The sequence below is a fragment of the Stigmatopora argus genome, chromosome 7, assembly GCF_051989625.1.
Source record: "Stigmatopora argus isolate UIUO_Sarg chromosome 7, RoL_Sarg_1.0, whole genome shotgun sequence".
Taxonomy (NCBI): Eukaryota; Metazoa; Chordata; class Actinopteri; order Syngnathiformes; family Syngnathidae; genus Stigmatopora; species Stigmatopora argus.
Genome location: NC_135393.1, coordinates 13,991,026 through 14,015,139, shown reverse-complemented (window position 1 = coordinate 14,015,139; position 24,114 = coordinate 13,991,026). Strand labels below are relative to the sequence as shown.

General features: G+C 42.0%; 3 protein-coding genes across 11 annotated transcripts in view; 2 read left to right on the top strand and 1 right to left on the bottom strand.

Annotated features, from left to right (window-relative positions):
• The first annotated feature begins 13 nt into the window (after positions 1-13).
• mgat3b (beta-1,4-mannosyl-glycoprotein 4-beta-N-acetylglucosaminyltransferase b) lies at positions 14-13,789 on the top strand. 3 transcript variants are annotated; one of them, XM_077605530.1, is made up of 5 exons: positions 14-307; positions 9,234-9,651; positions 10,426-11,027; positions 11,647-11,929; positions 12,039-13,789. In XM_077605530.1, the coding sequence occupies exons 1-5, from the start codon at positions 204-206 to the stop codon at positions 12,519-12,521; spliced, it is 1,890 nt and encodes a 629-aa protein (XP_077461656.1). In that variant the 5' UTR covers positions 14-203; the 3' UTR covers positions 12,522-13,789. The 3 variants fall into 3 exon arrangements, with proteins under 3 accessions (XP_077461656.1, XP_077461658.1, XP_077461657.1); XM_077605532.1 differs by lacking the exon at positions 14-307 and adding an exon at positions 1,299-1,405; XM_077605531.1 differs by lacking the exon at positions 14-307 and adding an exon at positions 2,445-3,070.
• The window catches only part of LOC144077651 (tubulin beta chain-like), a 65,015-nt gene continuing 47,973 nt past the window's right edge, over positions 7,073-24,114 (top strand). Inside the window, exon 1 of the mRNA XM_077605545.1 lies at positions 7,073-7,085. The gene's annotated coding sequence lies outside the window, so the exon portion shown is untranslated. The remainder of the gene's footprint in view (positions 7,086-24,114) is intronic.
• epn3b (epsin 3b) lies at positions 16,628-24,060 on the bottom strand. Of its 7 annotated transcripts, none has more exons than XM_077605536.1 (12): positions 23,829-24,060; positions 21,323-21,454; positions 21,062-21,220; positions 20,722-20,805; positions 19,882-20,167; positions 19,685-19,806; positions 18,977-19,063; positions 18,132-18,252; positions 17,897-18,019; positions 17,713-17,808; positions 17,296-17,577; positions 16,628-17,214 (listed from the first exon to the last, which is right to left on the bottom strand). In XM_077605536.1, exons 1-12 carry the CDS (start codon positions 23,835-23,837, stop codon positions 16,910-16,912), a joined length of 1,806 nt encoding a protein of 601 aa, XP_077461662.1. In that variant the 5' UTR covers positions 23,838-24,060; the 3' UTR covers positions 16,628-16,909. The 7 variants fall into 7 exon arrangements, with proteins under 7 accessions (XP_077461662.1, XP_077461663.1, XP_077461659.1 ...); XM_077605537.1 differs by having other exon boundaries at positions 19,882-20,185; positions 21,323-21,534; positions 23,829-24,059; XM_077605533.1 differs by having other exon boundaries at positions 19,882-20,185; positions 23,829-24,059.

The following is a 24,114-nucleotide window of genomic DNA, read 5'->3' as shown; positions in this document are numbered from 1 at the left end:
TTTTTTTAAAAAAGCCACCAGAAACGACCTTTAAGAATAATAATACTATCACAGAAGCCTCTAATCAGCATCTTTGGTTATTGTTGGACTCAAACACCACACTTGTTAATTGCGCCATTTAGCTGTAATTAGTTGGAGTTTTTTCCACTCAGGCTGTAACCCAATTCTTAAAAAGTGGTTTTAATTAGCGTAATTGGTGTTGAATGGGGGAAATAGAGAAGATGTTGAAAAAGTCTGGTGGGATTTGTAGAGAGGAGGTCAAGTCTCATTTATGGCATTTCGTTGGTCCTCCCGCTTACAAGCCTTGGTAATTATGTTTTAACTGTTACTCTTCTTGCATTTGGAACTTCATTTAATGCACAATCGATCAGAAAGTAGACCTTTAATTTTGGTTTGCTTCCATGTTTTGTTTTTTGCTTGACGACTGAGAAAATTATAAATCTCACACAGCTGCTTTTTAGTCTCATTTTGGCTTTTTTCAGGTATTAGTCCAGTCTCAGAGAGCTTGTCCAATTACCGACAAATTACAAACAATTACTTGAGTGGAACTTTTATAATAGGCAGTTTAATATATTAACCATCATAACACAAAGATGATAACGATATAAGATGATTAAATAAATAAAAAACGCCATGACAACCCAAAGACCTGTCATTCATTACCTTTATTTTCTCAATTTATTTTGGCAATTAAAACTTAATAGATATCTACTGTCCTCTACATTATGAGTAAACCAGGTTTTAAAAAAAGAGTTTTGCTTGGCAATACATTGGAAATCATCCATTTTTTTCTGAAGCATCCAGCAAAACAGATTGAGATGTGTCTTGTCCAAATTCTACGGAAATATAGTCCCTAATGTAACACTTCTCAAGAATTTTCTGAAAATCCTCCCCATGAAAACAGTATTTAGCAATATGAAGTTTAAAAAAAACAAAAAAAACTTCAATGCCATGTTATAGCATGCTTCAAAATATGTGCCTGTTTTAACATCATTAGGTAAAAAAAAAAAACTGAGATGTGAACATTTATGCTCACTCAGCAAGCTTAGACAAGTCCACCTTGTATCACTTTTCACTCCATTATTTATTAAAATTACCATCTATTTCCATTTTTTTGGTCTCTAAGCATTTTATAGTTCAGGGATGTGGCCATCCTTGTCAATAACTAGTAAGTTGGACTTTTGTACTTAACTGTCCAGGTGTGTTATCTGTACATTTCAAGTTCACCTTTTACAAGCTTTCTAGTGGGTGTGTTCAAGAGTGCAAACAAGACGTTTTTTCTTCTCAAATCACCCACTTACACCCTTCTGCTTTTAACAATACATGTGATGAGAGTCACTTAGAAAACAGCAGCAAGTCGGGATAACAATTCGTTTATTCAAAAACAAGGCTGGTGTACAAAAAGGTACGTTTTTTTAGTATTTACTGCATGTTAATAACTTTGTTTAGAAACATATGGTAGAGAATTGTGCAATATTGTCAAGAGGGTTTGATTTCATCCAACTGGAGCAGTACTGGACAACTTGTGAACTGCCCATTGTGGGCAAAAAAAGTTAAATCCTTCCTATACTACAAAGTACACTATTTACAAAAACAAAGTTATCAGAACTTGACATTTTAAGTCAGCCTATTTTACATGCATTGACAAGTTTTGACAGAGAATGTGGGGAGAGCACCGAATGTACTGGAGCCTATCCCAACTAATGTCAGATGACACGTGGTATACACACCACTGTTCACCAGTTAAATGGAAAATGCATAATATAAATGATAAAATGTTTAGTCATAACTTTTTTTTATTACTGTGCTTGCATAGTTTTTTTATGTGGGTTCTCGGGTTGCCTATAAAAGTAAAAAACTGTAGGGTAATTAAACACTCCAAAGTGTACGAATTGTACGAAAAAACAAAAAGTATGAAATTGACGTCAATGTTGTTTTGTCTGTGATCGGCTGGCCACCGATTCAGCGTGTCCCCTGCCTCCGGCCCGAAGTCAGCTGGGATAGACTCCAGCACCCCTTGCGATCCTTGTAAGGACAAGCGGTTCAGAAAATGAATGAATGAATGTTTATTTGTCTTGTGCCAAACCAATCGCCTGGCAGCTTGTTCAGTCTTTGCCATAAGCAACAATGTAGGTTTTTGTTGTTTTGAAAGTACGTATAGTCTTTTGACAAAATAGCAATTCTGTGTGTACAGTACAAAATGTAAGTCTGAAGTCCACCTACTTTGGTGCCTCTTGGCTCTTACACCCCACCAAGTAACCCCCCAACCTCCCAAATTGGAGGTAAAAATGTTAAAAATAGGTCTGGGCTACTCATGTTCCCATGTGCGTTGGAATCCTGATGTGTGAATGCATGAGCTATACAATCCGTATTTGTGGTTTAATAGAGAGGGTCTTCCCTTTTATCACAGGAGGGAAAAAAATCAAAAACATACACGTTCATTGCCAAACCTCCTCCTCCTCCTCCTCCTTTATATCTGCAAGCCCCTCTCATATTTCTGCCCCCCATCCCACCCCCCACCTCAATCCAGCCCCTCCGCCCCTTGTCCGCGGCGGCGTGACGGGGGAAGGCGGAGCTCTCTTCTCGTTTGGCTGCCTTCATTCGCCTTCCTTCCAACCTGCAGTCAAGATGGTCAATCGGGGCTGAAAAGAAGAAGACGAGAACCATTTTTCTTGTTTTTGAACGGTTGGCGAGGAAGACGGAGAAGAAGGACCGAGGAAAGGATTGCGGAGGCCGGTAAACACGCACCCAAATCGGGCCAAGAGGACAGAGGACATCGGCGGTCGACACCCCCGTGAAGGCTCCCCCCACCCCAGCCACCAACCATCACAACGAACCGCCTCATCCTTCCACATCCCTCCATCCTTACGAAGTAGGATATAAAGGATTACAGTCAACGCCGTCATTGATTGGAGCTCATCCGATCCCCGGATCTTCAGTGTTTTCGCCCGGCCGCAGCCTGGTCTTCCTAGCCGGGGATGCGGTGCCTTGGGCGGGCAAGAGTCGGACGACCAGTCGGGCTCTCATCCGCAGTGGACCCATGAAAGACATCTGACACAAGCACAGATGGGTAAGAGGAGATAGTGCGCCGTGTGTTTGTGTGTTCGCGTGCACGTTTGATGCTGGATGAAGTTGATCATAACAAGAAGGACAGATGGCCTTCTCTTACCGTCCTGCTTGATTCTCCTATATAGTGATGCCTGTTTGAGGTAGTGAAATATTGTTTTAAAACCGACAGTGGCTCAGTTAAGATTGTTGATTGAAGTGAACGATTGCACTTAATGGTCTAGAACCCCCCCCAACCCTTAAAAAATACACACACAAAAAAACAGTGCAGAATTTTAAACCTGAATCCAAACATTAATAAAAGGCAATGTAATTAAAATGTTTTATAAGTCACACTATAGAATTGGGATGAATCACAACCAGGTTGTTCGTCAATTCAATGATTGCCTTCATCATTCTCCTTTAGATTACTGTCATTTTACAGTTGTCTTTGATTCTTTGTGCTGTTTTAAGAAAACAGAAAGTTAGTCAACCCCACTGAACAGTAGTATATATGTATCAAGTCAAGTTTTTTTTACCGGCATCATGAAGCCAGCATAACTGTTAACACCTCGTGAATCTCTGTTTTCCCCTAGAAATAAATTAAATGCCATTTGAATGTACCGTCCCACCAAAAAATGTTTCATTTTATTTCTATATTTTTAAGGTTTTGATAAAAAAAAAATCCTGTATTGGAGGAAAACAAAGAATGCAAAGGAAATACATTTTGTAATTGTATTTGTATAGTTGGTACAGCGTTTTTGTGTGGCAGATGAGTGTCTTTAAGGGGCGTGGCCTTGTTAAAAAAATTGAAAAGTTGTGTATTTCACCTCCTTGCCAGCAGCATAATTAGACCGACTGTAGTATGTGTTTGTGTAAGATGGGATTTTCAGTCAAGATCACACAAGACGGGTGGCACGGTGTTGTAGTGGTTTGTATCTCACAGTTTTGAGGTCAAGGGTTCAATCTCAGGGTGTGACCTACCTGTGTGGAGTTTGCATGTTTTCCCCAGTCCTTCATATGTTTTCCACCAATAATGTCACTTCCAGCCAGCGAAATTTAAGAAAAAAATAAATATATTTTCTAAAAGCATAATTAACAATAGTTATTAAAGATATTTGCGACATAGCCTAACACCTCGGCGACAAACATACCGAATTCGCAAAATAAAGAGTATCAGTTTGTGATTCGTTTCAAACGCTTCCCTTTAAATAGAAGTTGAGTGCAAATTATCTTATGAAAAGCTATATTTTCCCTAACTGATAGTAATTGGCAATCATTTGGCTTTTAGTGGCCAAGTAGAGCACAATACAGTAGTTCCCAAAAAAACACCATATTCCTCTATTGAAATAAAGACAATTTGCATGGTGCACTTTATTATATTTGGAAGTTACAGTTGATCAATAAAACATATTTTAGGATTGTTTTTTTTTCCTTTCAGTACCAGTATCGAGGTGTTTTTTGCTCGTACTCTAGCGAAATCCCAATTCTGGTATTCTGACAATACTTGTTTCAAATCACATCCTGCTCCTGCTTTATTCCGCTATTGCTGTGGCAATTAAGCTGTGTTCCAGCTTGGCATACACACACACAAACACACACACACACACCAGGATGTGGCCTGTGCTTGCAGTTTTCCTAGAGAGAATAAAATACCTCATTTTGAAATATTTGAGTTTTTTTGCAGTTTATCACCCAGTATTGTGCAGATTTTACCTCCACACATTCACAGATGCGCCTGCTTACATTTTTGTGAGTGTGTGTGTGTTACACATATACTTCCTGTTATTTTGACCTCCCACTCACCCTTCGCTGGCACTTCCAAACACGGGAAAGTTGGCCTTATCGTTGCGTTGCTAGGTGTCAGGAGCTTGATCTCATGGGAGCCAAGAAGAGCAGCTCACATAGGGTCGTCGTCGCACCTGCCCTGATAAGATTTGTTTTAAATGGACGTATTATTGCCACAAGCAACGAGCCACATAATTGACTGATTTAATTAGACACTCGCCTGAGACGCTCAGGTCCCGGAAGAGAGATAGGGGGTTCGCTTCATTTGCAAGCCTTGGAAAGTGGTTGTAAAATTTGCATTGGGGAAGTTATGTAGGAATTCAGTCCCCAAGACCACTTTTTCATAGCATAGTCAGCCAGTTGCCCATCTTCAAATCCTGCTTATTATTAGTATAACCATCATCTTAACCCGTGTTCGGTTTACTTAAACAAACTAACTTTTCTGCAATGACTTTGTAAGTTTTCCATCAAAACTTGAAAATTCAAGTAAAATAGGTTGGCTCGAAACTTTAAGGTCTGATGTTATTTTTTTATTTTAAACTCAAAGTAGTGCAAAAAATGTTAATGATGTCTGCGTTTTAATCTGTGCGTTGCTTCTGTTTGGAAAGATGTTTACCTTTGTAAAAGAAAGAAATACAATTTAAAACCTTTCCTTCCACAGATTGTCCCTTGGAACATTCAACCCAGCACCTTCCTTCCTTAGCCCCCCGTTCACCCCACCCCAGCCCTTTCCCCAAGCTCCAGTTTTCTAAATAAGGCCTTCCCCCCCTTCAACTCTGCCTTACACCACCACTAGCCACCCTCTAACTCCCACCCCTCATTCGGTGCTGTCAGACAGCTCGCCCCAGTTTAACCGCCTACCAGAGCCAAAATAGAAAAGCTTTCTCCTTGACAATATCGCCGCCGTGTCCTCCTCGCTCTTCTCGGCTGCCCCCCGAAAATACTCCTTTTCTCACAATGTCATTTTCCACTCAGCCAAAAAATGCCAGGGTAACAATGTGAGGCATTTCGCTGTGTTAGGTGTCTTACCAAGAAATCCAGATCCATTCTGTATATACTTGCTGCCAGTCAAGTTGTGTCATGCTCAGTCTCAACTATTTAAGAGTAAGGACACACCGTACGGGAAGGTCTGGTAGTCACATTTGTCCATATTTAAGGTTTGCTTTCTTTTTCCTCCTTACTCTATTTAATGATGTGTAGCATCGAGCAGGACTTCATTCACTATCCTGATAATGAAAGCTCTAAGTATTCCCATGACAATGATAACATTCAAATCTATTGTGACGTGAATGGAACCAGTCCAACATTTATTTGCCTTCACCTGCAGTTTGCAGAGGTTAGTTTGCCTAATTATGAGAAAAAAATAGAGAAGTACGGCTGATTTCAATCTTCGTTTTGTTGCTGTTTATTTGCCGCTATCATGCATTGACGCTTCCTTTTTGATTTTTTAATTATTTTTTATTATACAGTTCTTGTGAAGAAACGTCACTCTTGTTCTTACGTCATTTTCACATGTTAGATTAATGATTTCTTTTGAGCCCTTTGAAACAGTGTCCAAGCATGAGTGTAAGGACACTTCCAACTCACGGTGTAAGTCAAACATGCACGCCACTACTTATGATTTTTGGCCGAGAAATGCTTTGACAAAGATTCTTCCTAAATGAGAAGCATGTGCTGGACTTTTTTCAATTATGCGGGAACACATGGAAATACCCCGCAAGTCTGGTTCTGTTGTATCCCAAACATTCCAGGAATTTGGACCTAGCGCCGCAATTCTTCTTGGAGATTACTATCAATAAATACTTCACCTCAGTTTCCGGCATATGGGAAAGGCTTGTGTGTCATTCTATCATGGTCACTGAGCCTTCAAAAAAAGACATTAAGAAAGCCTTCTTCTTCCACTCCACAATTTTTTTTGGAGCCATTTTCCAGTGACCCCACCGGTTACCGTTGCCCACCAGCAGGAGGTAACAATCCTATTCTCTGGCCCTAATAGCCTCTCTAATACTATTTACTTTATTTATTTACAGAAATTTGGAACACATTTCCGTTAGTGCTTTTAGACACTCCCTGAAGACTGCAGTTTTTGACTGGATGGCGATGGATTAATGGATGGATGGATGAAATTGATTGGAAATAAGATATATAGAAGTCTGTCACCATTTCGAATCCACTCAAAACACATTTTTAGTGTTGAGTTACTGGGTTTGGCTTGACCTCCCACACGCACACACACAAATGTACACACACGCAAACAATGAGGGCCACTGTACCGGAATCAACAGCCGTCTTGTTCATGCGCGCGAACACTTAGACAGAAATACACACACCCAACTCCCCAAACATGTCAACACAGGAAACAGACATGGTATTCCATCAGTGCAGTTTAGCCAGCATGTTGAAAACGGACCTTTCTTGGTCTTTTTGTTGGCAAAAGTGGAAGTCTCCATGGTAGAGTAATTTAGAAACACGTGACGGACAATAGTCCATGTGTGTGCAGTGGTGTCTGTCAGTGTGTAGTGGGGTGTGCAGGCACTGTTGTGTGCTGTGCTACAGTAGAACACAGACACACAAACTGTGTGAATGTGGAGTGAATGGCTGTGTAAATACAAATGAAGTCCCAAGAGTGAAAGTTGTTGTTTTTCTGTATTTTCTTAGTCATTAGATTAAAGCAATCCACAGATTCCATTTGACAATACGCCCCCTAGTGGTGGCTAGGCCAAAATCCCGAGTGTAAAAACATCTAATTACTAAGTAAAGATTTAAGAATGAGAGGGGAGCGAGTGTGGCACATCCCACTACCTACAGGTCCAGCCTCCCAGGACCCAAGGTGGTCCCCCAGACCACCAACCAGCCCTAAAGGAGAAGACCACTGGTGCCCACCCATCCGGACCCCCAACCACCGCCAAAGCGGGACTCCTACAGCCCACTAGGCCCCGGGAAGGGGAGGAACCCCATCCTATGGTGGCAACTCCCCCCGTCCCATCGATGCCAACATCCCGGGGACCACGAGCCCAGAGCCCCGAATCCCGAAGACCACCCTTAATTGATACCCCAGATGAAGCAATATGGCAAGCCTACCGAACGCTTAAGGCAATGCCAGTAAAACAGTGTCTTATTGGAGACTTAAGGTGATGCCAGGATGCCCTAGACCCTGCTCTGTCTTTATTCATGTAACTGAAGGCCCCCTATTGGTTGGCAGGGTTGTTCATGAATGGAGGAAGAAGAAGAGCGCTTTTGTCGGGGGACGCTCTCTGCAGGCTTCTCTGTTTCAGCAATATAATGCAGCATTTTATTAGAGAGAGTGGGGGAGGGAAGCTCAGTGGTGTGTTCACTGACACGTTGTGTAATTACACTTGGATATTTGTTAGTGTGTTAAAGCGAAGTTATAGAGGAACACAAAAAGAGAGTCGATGTTGACAGAAGGAAAAAGAATGGACAAGATAGAGCTGTCTTCCGGCTTGCTTCTGCTTTGGGCAGACACACATACACCCAGGCAGGAAATGAAGATTATGATGCCAAAATGCACATTAAAAAAGTGCAACAACATTTTTATTATTATTATTTTGAATTTTGAAGCCAGACATGTATTTCTCTGGTTACAATGGGGTCTCTTTGATTTAAATATGGTTACATCGTGGTGACCTGCACCTTGCCTTTGATTCCCTCTGTTTAAACTCCATCAAGATGGCAAGAAAAACACACTCATACTCAACACGTGCATTATTTAAGAGTCACTTAGCACGCAGGCTTTTCTCTGCATGTTTTCCTTTGGCCTGCCGCTGACCCGTGAACTCACAAATGGAGGATAGAAAAAAGGGGAAATGCAGAAGCTAAATAAAAGCAATAAAACATGATTGGCCAATGTGTCACGCTAAGACAAAATGCTGCTTAATGATTGGTTGAAGGCTAAGACAAGTACCCCAAAAATGCAAATGTTTTCACAATTAGATATTTGGTATAAGCTCAGATTTTTTTTCTTCTTTTATCAAAACATATCTGTGAAGCACGAAATTGCAAAGAAGAAAAGAAAGGGGAAGTTTCCAGTTTAAAGTTCCTCAAACATTTGCAAATGGATAACAGACTTACAGAGACGGTTGGGAAAACAGTGACCTGGTGTTAGTGTCATGAATTGTGAGATTTAAAAAACGAAACAAAAAAGAACCTTTTTTGATATTTCAAATATGAGTTGAAATTGAAGTATGTGGTGGTTTCACATTGTGCCTCAAAAATATTTACATGAATACGATTTTCACGTTTTTTAATGAAAAAAAGTGTGGAGATTTACATTGTATTGCACTGTATATTCGAAACATTCTATATTGTCATAACAAGCTATTAGCTACACATTAATGTTAACATATTTGGTTGTTCTGAGCTGTTTTCCTTTTTTTTTGCAGGATGAGAATGCGGCGCCACAGGGTGTTCTTGCTGTGCACGGTGGGGCTGTGTGTCATCTCCTTCCTGCACTACTACAAGGCCCTCCATTATGTGTCCCTACTGCGTGAGTTGTCTGCACCATACCCCAACCTCAAGTCCATCATTATGGTCACTGGATTCTTCTGGCAAGAGAAGAGAACTGAAACCGGTACGCAGCTCAGCCCCGCTTACCCCGAGGAAGCGCCCAAACTGCCTGTCCTCTGCTCGTCGGAAACCAAACCCAGAGAGGGCGCTTCGGTGGGGAGGGTGACAGACCAGAATGAGGTCGCGGCCGGGTCTAGCGTGGCCAATGGGGCACTGGAGATGAGGGCCGTGGAGGTGCCGGCGCCTCCTCACCCTTGGGAGAAACCAGATGACAGCGCCAGGGTGGACGTTCAGGTAACATACAGTAAAAATCAATCGACCAGGAGTGTCCAGACTTCCACAAAGGGTCGCTGTGGGTGCAGGTTTTTGTTCCAACTGATCCAGCACGGACAATTTAATCAGTGGGGTTTCTTCTGAAACCAGCAGCACCTGACGGCAATCAACTCATTACACTTTTAAGACACCAGATTGTTGAATTTGTATCTTGCACCCACTACGACCCTAGAGGACCAGTTTGGGGTACGTGGTCGTTTGGTTGCCGGTCTTTTGGTCGCCTGGAAGGTTATTGATAATTACCAATTAAATCGTTGCTCAAATTCCCTAAATACAAACTATGAATTATTATTTAGTCATACTTAATGCCCTATTAATTATTAGGCTAAAGAAAAGCTCAAAATTTCCCATACTTTTATTGTTTTTTGTTGGAGAACTTGTTAAGACCCTGACTGACGTACCTTCTTAAGGGGACAACTCATGTACATACAAACTCTTATACACTCACACGTCCGCTCAGTGAAACTGCTCAGGGCCATTGTTGGCTTTTATTGACGCGTAGACCGTGTTGTTTTACCTTGTTTGGTCGCCGGTCTTTTGGTCGCCCGTGTTTTGGGTCTGGGCGACCAAAAGACCGGCGACCAAAAGACGGCGACCAAAAGACCGGCGACCAATCGACCGCACACATCAGTTTGGATGCCCGTGCATAAAATCCACAAATTGTCCATTTATAGATTATTAAGAAATAGATAGATTACAACAGAAGGAAAACTATCATGTTTTTTTCCCATCCAGTCACAGCAGGAAATTCACCCTCACCCACCTGTGCACACTCTCGCGCCACAAGACCCAGCCCACCCGGCACCGTTTCTCAAAGCCCAACCGTCTTTGGACACGTTGGAATCCATGGGCGATATGCACACTCGCACTTTCCAGCTGCGGGACGACAAGACGTCGTTCTTTGCTCGAACGCGAGCTGGAGCGCTGTGCTTTCGGCGGGGCACTGAGGTGGCGAGCCCCAAGGAGAACGCTGAAAAAGCGAGCGTCGCCAAGGAGAGCGGTCACAACGCCGGCCAACGAAAGCCTCTGCAGGTCCATCAGCAGGCCTCCACCAAGACCAGGTTAACTCGGGGCGGCAAGCGGCTGGTGAAATGCGTGTGCCGGCCCGGCTGGCATGGACCCTACTGCGGAGTGCCCACTATGGTGTACCACTCCAACCTGCCCACCAAGGAGCGGCTAACGCCCAGAGAGACCCCTCGGCGTGTCATCAACGCCATTAATGTCAACCACGAGTTTGACCTGCTTCACGTACGCTTTCACGAGCTGGCGCAAGCTGTAGACCTTTTCCTCGTATGTGAATCCAACTTCACAGCCTACGGAGAAAAAAGACCTCTCAGGTGACCACCTCACTGCCAAGTAATTTACGAAATGTAATAGAATACCAACTGCAAGAAATGGGAAAAAGCTTAGGAGCACAGAAACAGAAAATTAGGTTGGAAAAAGACCTTAAAAACATTTTTAGTGACAGGAGAGGACTTTATATTGTTGCTCGGTCTGACTTATATAATGTCACAATTAGGGGGGACTGTTCAATGTATTGATTAAGGGTGTAACAAAATCGATCAGGATTGACGTATCAATTTACAACAACCTAAAGAAAACCATTCAAAACACTGTTAAGATTAATGAATTTAATGATTTATATCTGTAGTCTTAATTTGTTAATATATATTAAATCGAAATACACTGCAAATTGGAGCTATTTAGGGGTAGATTTGTTTGCAGTATTGCATTGTCGCCCACTCATGTTTATTGTTCTTTTCAACTTAAGTTTTACATAAAATAGCACCACAACCATCCTTTTCGCCAAAAAACACAATGCTAACTTTTTGATCCCCAACCACATTAGAACTCTGTGACATCTTCAAGCAACCAACAAGTTACATTTCAATATTCTTAAAGTAGGTTTTGAAGTATGTCTAACTGCAAATTGAAACATTTGTGCATGCTTTGCAGTTTTTTGCATCTTCTCCTGAACGGTACTTACGACTACGTGCGTCACAAGATTCTGTACGTTTTCCTGGATCATTTCCCCGACGGCGGCCGACAGGATGGCTGGATAGCAGACGACTACCTTCGCACCTTCCTGACACGCGATGGTTTGTCACGAATAGAAGGCGGCCGTCCGGACGACGTCTTCGTCATCAATGACGCGGATGAGATTCCGGCCCACGAGGGCCTCCTCTTCCTCAAACTCTTTGATGGCTGGACGGAGCCCTTCGCCATTCACATGCGCAGGGTGAGTGTGCCTTTTGATTTTGGTGAAACGATCGAATCCGCGCGCAAACGGAAACTGCGTGAATCCAAACTCCTTGGATAAAATATCTACTCTGTCTGTTTTTGGGCAGTCCCTGTACGGCTTCTTCTGGAAGCAGCTTGGCTCCCTGGAGGTGGTATCGGGCTGCACGACAGGGATGCTGCGAGCCGTCTACGACGGCGACGGCATCAAGCTTCGGCGCCGTGAATACTACACCATGGCGGGCTTCCGCAAGTACGAGAACGACACGGGCCACATCCTGGTGCAGTGGTCGTTGGGTAGCCCCTTCCACTTCGCCGGCTGGCACTGCTCCTGGTGCTTCTCACCCGAGGGCATCCTTTATAAGCTGGTGTCGGCCCAGAACGGCGACTTCCCACGCTGGGGCGACTACGAGGACAAACGCGACCTGGGTTACATCCGACAGCTGATCCGAACCGGCGGCTGGTTCGACGGCTCGCTGCAGGAGTACCCGCCTGTGGACCCCAAGGAGATTATGTACGCTCCCAAGTACATGCTGGACCACTACCCGCGATACCACTACCTCCTGGAAAACCCATACGTCGGACAGCGTTGAGACAATCGCTGGTAACGTCCTACAAACTGGATGCAACCACTGGATTTACGCAAGCGCTCATTTTCTGCCTCGACCTATCACCGCCACTCTTCTGGTTGTGTATGGCGTTGGATTTAAGTTCACGTTTTGTCACCTTTCGAGATTTCCTACACTCACACGCCCTACTGAATGATGACACTGGCACACACCCATTCCAAGTGCACATTTCCGTGTGTGTGTGCGAGACGGATAGATGAACAACCTGGTGTGTTTGTAGCAATACGAGTTTTGCCGTGATTTTGTCGTTCCCATCTGTAAATTGTGCGTCTGGGTGTACTAATCAGTCGGAGTCTTGAGTGTGTGGGCCTGAGTGTTAAAGGGAGGTTCTAAAGTCATTTTGTTGAACAAAAAAAAACAGCCCTCCCCCACCCTCCTCCATCACAATTGCAGGTGTGTGCATGTGCGGTTGGGTAGACTCTTGTCTCCTTGGAAACAAAAAGAATGTAACGGGAAGATGAGTGGGCAGTTTTGTGTGTGTATGCATGCTTGTGTGTGTTTGGTTCAAGAAAGGCCACAGCTCCTTACAGCTATGTTAGTCACGCAAGTTCAAATTGTGTTAGTCACGGTGCCAAATGAAGAAAAATGAAGACACAACACACACTGAATGACAGAACGCAGTAAAAAAAGATGTTACTTGTGGGGCAAGCATAGGAAAATGGTATAACAATAGTAATTTATTCTATAAAATCAAGTAGAATCATCCATCTACCTGAAAATAGAAATTAAATGTAATTCATTTCAAATATATTTTTTACTTGATATTCTGATTAAAATCAATTAAAATGCTTAAATGGTCAAACTTTTCATTTATCTAAATTAAAGTGTTTTAATCCCATTTACCTTCGCTATTTAACATTACATTAAGTTGTTTATACACATTATAAAATGTTTATTTAGAAAAAAATTATGGGGGAGCTGGAGTAGAAGGTTTCAAATATGCATTCTTTCTAGAATGTTTCTGAGTTTTTTTTTGTGTGGATGACCAGCAGGAAATCGATGATACACTTAAAGTGGAAATGGGGTTGCGAGAATCAAGTGATGCTAATGGAGCACAAATGTTGCGTAAACGTCAAAATCAATTGGTCCTTCCACTCAACCACTCATAGTTTTTTTTTTCATTTTGGAAAGTTTTACCGTTAAATGAGTTAGTTACAGCACAAGGCGAGGTTTTGATCAAATGCATCCCAGTGGAAACTATCGTGTTCAACAATTTGAAATAAAAACAAAAAATTATGATGCGTAATCTATAGTAGTCGGCAAAATAGCAGTTGTCAGACATTTTAAAATAACAGATTTTATCCAATCAAATACTCAATATCTGTAATCAATACTGTAGTATGCATGTCAATTGAAAAAAAAAATGAAAAAAAGCTTTAATGGCTCCAGGAAGTTAAATTTCACAGGCAGATATAAAAAATATATATTTTTTGTCAGTTATGTGGATTTTTGGACCAGTTGCATGAGATCGGCCATCCCCCTCCGTTGCGAGAGTTAGAGTGTATTGATCTGTCAGTTTGCTTGCCAAAGTGTTGAACACGAATGATCAATTTGTTTTGCCCAAACTATATCAATAATTTTACCCAAGTATGACCATTATAAAAAGGCATGCTGTAAAAAGCACTTTTTAAGAAATGCGTCACTTTGAAAAATCAAAAGCAAAAACTAGTTTCATTCTTCTTTAGACAAGTATCCTGTCAAACAATAAACAATAGTGACCCACAATCTAGTGGTGGTCTAAGGAATCACATCCAAAATAAATGTGATGCAAGACCAAGACTAACAAAGCGTGATTGAAACTGTTTGCGTGTCTGTGCACGTTTGTATACGCCTGCAATTCTCATTCCCTCAACCCTTCCAGTCCACTTTTTAAAAACATAATCATATTTTTACCAGGTGGAGTTGGTGGAGCAAATTCCAACGCAATCATGTATTGTTTTTGTCTGCACTTTTTCTGTCTTGTTATGACAACATGTTCCCTTAACAGGAAAAAGACTGTGCGTGTGTGTGTGTTTGTATTTAAATTTTGGCAGCTTGATATTTAATATCTTTTTGAGACGTCGCATGTGTGTTTGTACGTGTGTGCATCTCAGCCTACTGTTAGGATTGACGTCCACTCACGTATTTTTACCTCCTCCAAGGCCACAAAGTTGGTATAACCAATCACTGAGGCTTTTGTTGTGATCGGGTTTTTTTGGGGGTTATTTATGACATTTCCTGTGTCTCTACCTGGGATTGGTCATCACTTACTATGAGTGCTTTTGTTGTTGTTGTTTTTTTCCTTTAACAGTGTGAATGCACCTTATTGATGTGTTGTCTTTGTGTAACACAATTCATGATAACTATTTGGTTTCTAACAGGGTTGTTTTTTTATGTTTTTGCCTAATTTTTGTTAAAAAAAAAAACGTGAAAACGTGCCATTTTCCATCATTTTTGTGTGAAGTAAAATGTGTTGAAGCCAAAGTGTGGTAGCATTGACACAAAATATCAGCCCCTTTCACACTAATTTACAGCTTTTGTAAGAGACTTCTTCTTGGTCACAGTTAACAGCCCATTTCACAGGAATTTCACCTTTTGAGGTCATATCGGCTGAATCGCATTCAGTTCTTCAGTGTGATAAGTTCTGATGGGTTGCTTTTTACAAGCGCTAGTGTGAGAGGAGCTTTTGTTTGTTGGTGTCTGATGAAAATATCCAAATAATGACAGCTTTATGTTGAAGGCCTGCGGATAAAAAAAAGAAATAAAGAAAAAAAAGACGTGTGAACAGAATTTTGAGCCACTCTGTCCCTGCACTGATTGTACAAACTCCCATAGTTTTATTTTTTTAGATCTTTTTCGTCTCGTTGATTTTGGAGGAGTGTGTGCATGTGTGTGCGGTCCAGTGGCTTGGTGTTCCAAGAAGAGGACTCGTTGGGGGGGAGAAGACCCCCAGCCCATCCCCCAACCAAAAAAATAAGAGAAGTATGGGGGTAAAAAGAGAAAAATACATCTTTTTTTTAAATGAGTTTTTGGTGGTGGGTAAAAAATGTTAAGATCATCACGCATTTGGGAATGAACTCAACTCATGTGTTTAGTCACATGACTGGATGTATTCTAACCACCAACAACGAATTAAGCTCAATGGCAATGATACAATAAATTTAAACATTTCCACAATGCTCTTTTCTTTCTTTTCTGTGATGATGTGTGAAAGTTTTAGTGACACGGCAAGACAATTGTATGGTACAAAAATGTTCTCTGGGCTTCCATTGTTCGGCTATTTAGATAAACTATTTAAATGAAGAAGAAAAAACTTATGTAGAGGTTTTACTGTCAATACTGTAGAGCACATGTGTCAAAGTGGCGGCCCGGGGGGCCAAATCTGGCCCGCCACATCATTTTGTGTGGCCCGGGAAAGTAAATCATGAGTGCCGACTTTCTGTTTTAGGATCAAATTAAAATGAAGAGTATAGATGTATATTAAATTTCCTGATTTTCCCCCTTTTAAATCAATAATTGTCATGTTTTAATCATTTTTTTCTGTGTTTTTAGTTCAAAAATCATTTTGTAAAATCTAAAAATATATTTTAAAAAAGCTAAAATAAACATTGTTTTAGATGTATATAAAACTGAATATTCAGGGCTTTTAATCCATTTATTTAAAAAAAAACCTGAATATTATATCTAAAATGGTCCGACCCATGTGAAATCGAGTTGACGTTAACGCGGCCCGCGAACCAACCCTGTTTTGGCTTCCATCAAAAGAAAAAAAACACCTTTTTTTCATCATAAATAAGCACCACAGCATGTTTTAATCAACTAACAGGACGCATCCTGCTATCTAGTGGTTGCATTTGTGCAAGGCAGCCAAGCGTTCTCAAGCTGCAGCCGGAACTATAAATATTAGACAGCACACGGTGATCCTATTCTGATCTCTAACCAAGTAACAGATGAGCCAAAAGAATACCAACTCTTTGTATTACTTGTATTGTGAAACACTGATTCACTTCACCTAACATTATTATTATTTTTAAATTATACAATTCAGGCTCTCTGGATTTGAATCAGGGACAGAGAGTACAGCTCAGATGATGACATGATATTCAAGAGAGTATTTATTGCAAGGCTGCATACGTAATGTAGAACTTCTCAGCGACATGAATACTGTGACGGATCAGTGCGCATTAATTTCTTCAAGAGTTCAGGTGCGGTGACATACAGAATAGCAGCTGTTTCTTTTGGCAGACACAAATACCTCCAGTGTGCGTTGGATGCATTTCATTTGTGCACAAAAAGATGCATCAAGATCTTCACACTGTTTTCAGGCTCATATTACAGTCTGGCGTGTGCAAATAAGAAAAACTAATATCATATCAGAGAAACGGGTTTTGGTTCTGTGTCTGTGCTTGGGATTGAGATTGAATGCAAGCAACTGGCCCAAGCGAGAGGGGGACCAGAGGTTGGGGGAGGTCTGAGGGAAGGTCCGAAATTCTGGAGGCTGGTTGGGTATGCGAGGAGGGAAGGGCTGCCCCCCTGTGGGGGAGAGGGAGTGGAAGTGAGGGACTGTAGGGGAGCATGTGTGGAGGGAGTGGAGATGTAGACGATGGACGCATTTGGTTGAGGGTAAGTCGAGGCTGGTCACAGTGGAAAGGGTTGGTGGGAGATGGAGCATTCAGACCTGTAGGTGGGGGCAATTCACTGGTTAAAATACCGCTTACATTGTGTTTGCTATTGTTGTAGGTTTTGTAGAAGCTAATACCTGAGAGGAAGGGGTTGCTCAGCATCTTGCTTGGCGGGTTTGGAGTTATCAGCGCGTTCAAATTGACCAACGAGGCCCCCGTAGGTCCGAGGAAGGCCTCGGGGGTCCGACACGCACGTGTCACGGTGTTTAGAACTGGCGCTAGGCGTGATAGATCAAACATTTCCGGACTGGCAGAGTCGCGTCCATTCACGTGGGGTCTGACCGGTGCTTCATTCCTCAACGGATCTTTGTTGAAATCTGCTCCAGATGATACGTCTGCTGACGCACCGAGCTCAGAATCTGCAGAGTGTCATGGTGTTAAATGAACAGAGCCTAAGAATAGCTATTCAAATATAAAAAAGTGTACGACACTATACGTATTAATGTGTACAAAATTTAAATCTAGAAGCCCCAGATTTTGCTTATTTGTTTTACCTGTAGGACTAGCCTCCTGAGGAGAACCCAGGTGAGGAACTTCCTGCTGAAGCCCCTCCTCTCCGTGTGCACTGACTTGATAGGCTCCACCTTTCCCTGCATGTGATCAAATAAAGCCAGTTTACATACATTGTAATTTTTTTAAGAGGTGGTTAACAAATGAGCAGGTTATTCTGGAAGATACCGCTCTCAGAGGTCGCATCCCACACGTGATTGACTGTAGGGCTGCAAACTGGCGCCGCCTCCCACGGTTCTCTGCGTGATTTGGCACATGGAGCCCATGGATTAGCAGCATTCGAGCAAGGAGCTGAAGTTGTCAAAGGATTAAAAAAAATAGACAAGTTTTGTTTTGCCGCATGTGCGAAAAGTGATATTGAAACATGATTTCATACATCCGCTGACTTTAGCAAGACGCTCACCTACAGAAATCCATGGATCAGAAGTAGCATTATAGGAAGGTAAAGCACAATCCCAGGGGTCCTCAGGTGGAGGTGGTCTCTCAGAGGATGCTCCAAAAAGGTCTACTAGGTCCATGCTTGACTACAGAAGAAATAATAAAGCATTTTTTGTAGATTTATACAACACATTTGATGTTTTAAAATAAATACTGGCAGCAAATGGAAAAATTCGGGTTTGTTAATCAGTTACAATGACAATTGAATGAGAAATGTCAATGTGGAGTTTGGGGGTGAACCATATAGTTTGGGGCTAATACAAATCAAACTGTACATTATGTGAATTTTGTTCCTGTACAAAAAACAATAACCCATATGGCTATTTCAAATTTCTAAAAGCATTCCCACAATGATCTTACATCTCTTACTATCTGCACTTCAATGGCAAACCATCAAATTACACAAATGCTGATGAGGCAACTGGGCCCAATTTAGCAATTTCGTTGCGACAACCTCAAACACTTGAGCGCTACAGCAAATGGGCTCTTCATCTAGATTTGCCTCTGCAGTAATGATGTCTGCAGCGGCCATAAGCCGAGACACTAAAGAAACCAATGTGCACATCGAGTGACTCCAATTGGCTTGTCAATAGCCCAATGAGAATAAGCGCTTCTGTGCAACCAGATAAGGAGATTGTGCTGAGGGAAATGTCACGTTGCGCTCAAGGTTAGGCAAGACGAACAGATTATCATTCAGCAGAGACCTATTTCTCCTTTCCCACCTTTAGCTCTCATTATGCTGATCTATGCCCTTTTGACTCATATCACTTTCCAGCACACACAAGGCTGCACAAATGTTTTCATACTCGCCTCCGGTGGCAATGACTGGCTGGCTCTCCTCCTCTCATTCAGGACCTTCTTGAGGAAAGACTCGTCGCCTTGGTGACAGTGCTTCTCCTGCAGGGGGAAAAATCATTAGTAGGACCATACTGTAACCTTCTTAATGAAAAAAACGCATGAACTTTGCTATGATGAAATTTATTCCTCTAGGCCACGTGTCAAAGTGGCGGCCCGGGGGCCTAATCTGGCCCGCCGCATCATTTTGTGTGGCCTGGGAAAGTAAATCATGAGTGCCGACTTTCTGTTTTAGGATCAAATTAAAATGAAGAGGATAGATGTATATTAAATTTCCTGATTTTCCCCCTTTTAAATCAATAATTGTAATTTTGTAATCATTTTTTTCTGTGTTTTTAGTTCAAAAATCATTTTGTAAAATCTAAAAATATATTTAAAAAAAGCTAAAATAAACATTGTTTTAGGTCTATAAAAAAACGGAATATTCAGGGCTTTTAATCAATTTATTAAAAAAAATCTAAATATGATATCTAAAATGGTCCGGCCCACGTGAAATCAAGTTGACGTTAAAGTGGCCCGCAAACCAACCCAAGTCTGACACCCTTGCTCTAGACTGATTTAGAAATGAGATTGTAGACATGGTAGACATGGATTTACTGCACTGTTACATCAGTACGTTTTGTGTAATAGTTGCTTTTCAACGGAGTAGAGTATTAGTTTTACCTTCTGATTGGCCTCTCTACTCATGGCTAACGCCAGTTGGAGCTGAAGCTCTTCTTCCCCGGTGGTTTGAGGTCGAGCATGTTCCAAGTCTGAGGCACCCCGAGGAGATGAAGTAGAGGCTGCTGAGTAATAACAAGGAGGATGGAAAAGAGTGATAAGGTGACCCTAATGCGGGAAATTCCCATCTTTAAACTCACAGTTAAAGGAGGATGGAGAACCTCTGGAACGGGTTAATTCCTCCCCATAAAGTACAGCCATGCTGGGCTGGCTTGTTCGCCTGCCCGGGTGGTAGGATGGAGGTATTCCTCCATACATGCCCCCACTACTTCCTCCTGCCCCGCTTCCCCCGGCCATTCGCTCCTTGGTCTTCAAAGCTTGACTTCTTTCTTGCCGAAGACGGTCTTCGTCCCGGAGAAGACACACTAGTTGGCGCGCTTTTTCTCGGACGTTGGCCCCTTGATCTCTGCCATCACGGTCAACATACTGAAAATCACGAAGCGTCTGAACCAAGAAAACGACAGTTTTGTGGCATGATTTATGAATAAAGTACATTGATCACTTTCCATATTACTTTCCATTTGCAGCCACAACTGTCAGACTCTGCCGGAGATTTAATATTTTCAAAATAATGCCATTTTTTTGTTTTTAAATCAACAGAATTGCATGTTCCAGGATTGACATACACATACTAGTAAGAAAACTGATGTTCAAAATGAAATTCACTGGTGTATGTTAATGATCACATTAGATTAAAACCTGCCCTAAAAAACAAGTCATGTTACTGCTACTTTTTATAATAAAACCCCATTATAAAGACATGTGAACCCAGTTACACAAATTAAACTTTACCTGACATTAGTGTTTTTGTTTCATAAACATAACCTTTTGTGTAAAAAATATATAGAAAACTTTACATTGGCAAAAGGACCCAAGCTTGTAATATGTAATTTTCCCAGGTAATGTACCAGTCAAAATAGAGTGATATTAGATGATGAATTCTGGTATTAGTGACCATTTCTACGGATTCGGTGAAGTACCTGAATATTGAAGGCGTTTTCTCGACACTGTTGAGCCACTCTCTCCGATCCCGTCTTCAGGAGATAGTCCAATAGTGTCAGGGACTAAAGTTAAAAGGCTCAAAATCATTACACCTTCACCGTACTGCCATTGAAGACTAAATTACACCCACTCTTACACCACCATGATCTAACTGGATCCAAAATGAGATGTCAATTAAAAAAATTGCTTTTGCAGGAACACAGGAAGCTATAGATAGGCTATTTAGCCAGATAGTAACCTAGCTCATCGACAAACACCAAGACCACTCAGTAAAATTGATTGGATTTCTATACTGCACATGGATTTGCTGAATGTCACCTTGTAGACATGCCTCCAGTTCTTGCCACTGTCATTGAGACGCTTCCACACCATGCCCATGACTTCGGCAAAAGCCACCACATTGAAGGTCAGATCGGCAATTTCCGACATTAGAGATGATGACGGCCCCCATGGATCATTTGAGGTGGCCTCGCGGACCTAGAGACCATAGCGAGGGAACAGAGACTTTCCTGTAAAGTGTAACATTAACTTTTTTGGGGGATCAATTTTCCACCAACTATTACAGAAACCATTCAGTACCTTAATCTCCGCTTCGGAATAGTTGTGCACTATGTTCTTCACCTGCCTACGCAGGGCTGAGGTTGTCATGTTGATTGGTGATGGAGGAGTCAGAGTGATTGTGAGTGAAGAGCAGGCCTTCAACAGGTGAAGCTGAAAAGGAGAACATGGACTGAAGAAGAAGCAAGGAGGGCAATGAATGCCCCTCTTCTGTCAGGAGATGCTAGACAATCCTGTTAGGAAGAAATGAAAGCCAAATGTCAACCCAATAAAATCCCAATAGAACATAACTGCATGAATCTTTTTCCAACCCTCTGCATATGTTATGATAAAAAGCAGTGAAAAATCCCTAAAAAAATTGATACCAATAAAAGAGAAAAAAAAATCTAGTTTTAACAATGGGAGAAAAACATTGAAATGCTTGTAGAATCTTAAAGGTGGTATTCTTACACAAAATTCAAATTTGTAAGGAATTGGACAGATTAATGCCAATATGCATGGAAAGGATGGTTGATACTAGTAACTGAATGATTGGCTCACATTTGGTGCACACTCAGCAGGAAGTAGGTCAGAAGCAGTGGCAATCAGGTATCTGGTGATGCTTCTTCATAGCTAAGCTTATTGAGGTCAATGCAAAACATTTTCTTCTAATAAAATGGTTCAAGGCTCATCGGGGACTCCTGCAGGAAAAAGTATTCTTAATCTATTAAAACCAAGTAGTAAGTCAAGTCCCCATTTGGAGGACAGTCTCAAGGGTCTCATTGTTTATGCATAAACTGAAACCATTGGAGGGCAGCTGCGAGATCATCGTTGGCATCCTGAGAAACATCTCTGGGCATACAATTGACACCATATGCACTCAATCATTATACTAAAATCTATCTGCCAGTTAAAAGAACCAAACCTGGTGCTTATTTTTCACTAGCCACGTTCAGTCAAGGTTTTAGCAGTTAGAAATTGTGTTCATCTTGGCGACACAGGTTTACATCGATTGCCTTGACATAAAAAAAATTATAATAATTATCGAACACAACAGACAGGATGAATCCACACTTATGAGCTCACAGTGAACCTCTACACTACAATGCCAAAAATAAGCATATGCTTGTAATATTGCTTCCCATTTGAAGTGTAGCATGAAAATTGCATTGCATCATAGAGAGTGATGACAATGATGTTTAATCTTTTGCCTTCTCACAAGGTAAGAAAATTCTTAGAAAAGGCTCTACACAGTCTTACATGGCAGCAAACAACAAAACCATTCATTCATCTATGATGTTCCTCTGTTGGATTGTAAGCAACCATGATTGATCACAGCACCAAAGTTTATTAAATGCGTTACATAAACTATTCACATCTTCAACTTTGACCTTTCACATTCCAATGAATTATTTTTGGAGAAATCAAGATCTGGAATATCGCTCAAGAAGTTTTCACAGGTTTGGTTGATGAACCTTGGATTAAATTTGTACCGGGATGCGATACCTTTACTGGATTGGACGACTCCATCTATATGAAAATATTAACAAACCCACATCTTTTTCTTTGTAAATACTGGAGCCTATCCCATCTAACAATGGGCACCAGGCAGGGGACACCCTGAATTGGTGGCCAGCCAATCACAGGGCAATAAAACATTAGATTAGATTAGATTAGATTAGATTAAACAACCAATCATAATTTGGAACAATTTAGTTGTTCAACCAGCCTACCATGCATGGTTTTCGGGTTTTGGGAGGAAACCAGAGCACCCGGAGAAAACCCACGCAAGCCCGATTGCCCACTCCACACAGGAAGGTTCGAATCTGGGGATTGAACCCTCGATTTCAGAACTGAAGTTAACGCGTTTAGCACTGTTTTCCACCAAGCAGCCTATGTTAATATAAATAAAAAATTGAAAGAACATTTTCGACTTGTCCAAAGACGGATTCAGTCATTCAGATCAAGAATAATCGACTATAATAATAATAACCAATTACATACCTGTCAACCTCTGCCGATAACTGCCCTTATAAATGATTATGATTCCCCTTGCAAACCCCCCAAAAACCTTACAAACACCATACGAGTCGTACGGTGTTTGTAATGTTTTTGGGGGGTTTGCAAGGGGAATCATAATCATTTATAAGGGCAGTTATCGGCAGAGGTTGACAGGTATGCAATTGGTCTCCATTTGTAGTGGAAACACTCGGCAGCTCATCCTAATGACCTTTACGTCATGTACCAACCACCTTACCAGGGCCCGGCGTCCAGTCGCGTGGTCCCCGACCTGCTGTGATGTGGTCCAGTCACACGCTCACACGTCACGACGATGGAGCCCCGTGAACGCATCCCTTTTTTCCGCATGTTTCGGCTAGAAAAGCAGGGCGTCCATGGTGGCTCTTAACATTGCGTGAGCATCTTCACGACGATCGCCCACTCGCCACCTCCACATGTTCACGTCACACACGCCCCCTCATGCACCGTATGCATAGCGTCATTCGTAAATCGAAATAGATTGGAGAGATGACGATCACATTCCGGTTACCTTTCCCATCGCTCATCCCCTCGCCGCACCTTGCAGGTCCAAATGATGTCTTCCCTGCCTCGTGACCTGCAGTGGACCACGCAGCGATGATATCATGCAGATCGGGACAGGATGGGAGACTATCCAGGAGGCTCCTGTACGTGAAATCCGCATAGGACGTGATGGAGCCCACCCACTGCTTTTCCTCGCCCCCCCTACCTCACTCACCGACACACCAACACGGTTCACGCGTGGAGTAAGGGGCGTTTTTGCAACGTCAGCGGTGCACCCACAGTCGTGACTGGTG

Coding starts and splice junctions, on each gene's coding strand:
- epn3b (XM_077605533.1), bottom strand. Junction 18,253..18,976: donor GCCAGTCATTGCCACCGGAG/GCGAGTATGAAA, acceptor TTTCTTCTGTAG/TCAAGCATGGACCTAGTAGA. Junction 17,578..17,712: donor TCAGGAGGCTAGTCCTACAG/GTAAAACAAATA, acceptor GACACTCTGCAG/ATTCTGAGCTCGGTGCGTCA.
- mgat3b (XM_077605530.1), top strand. CDS start 204: ATGGGGGAAATAGAGAAGATGTTGAAAAAGTCTGGTGGGATTTGTAGA. Junction 9,652..10,425: donor GCGCCAGGGTGGACGTTCAG/GTAACATACAGT, acceptor TTTCCCATCCAG/TCACAGCAGGAAATTCACCC. Junction 11,028..11,646: donor GGAGAAAAAAGACCTCTCAG/GTGACCACCTCA, acceptor CATGCTTTGCAG/TTTTTTGCATCTTCTCCTGA.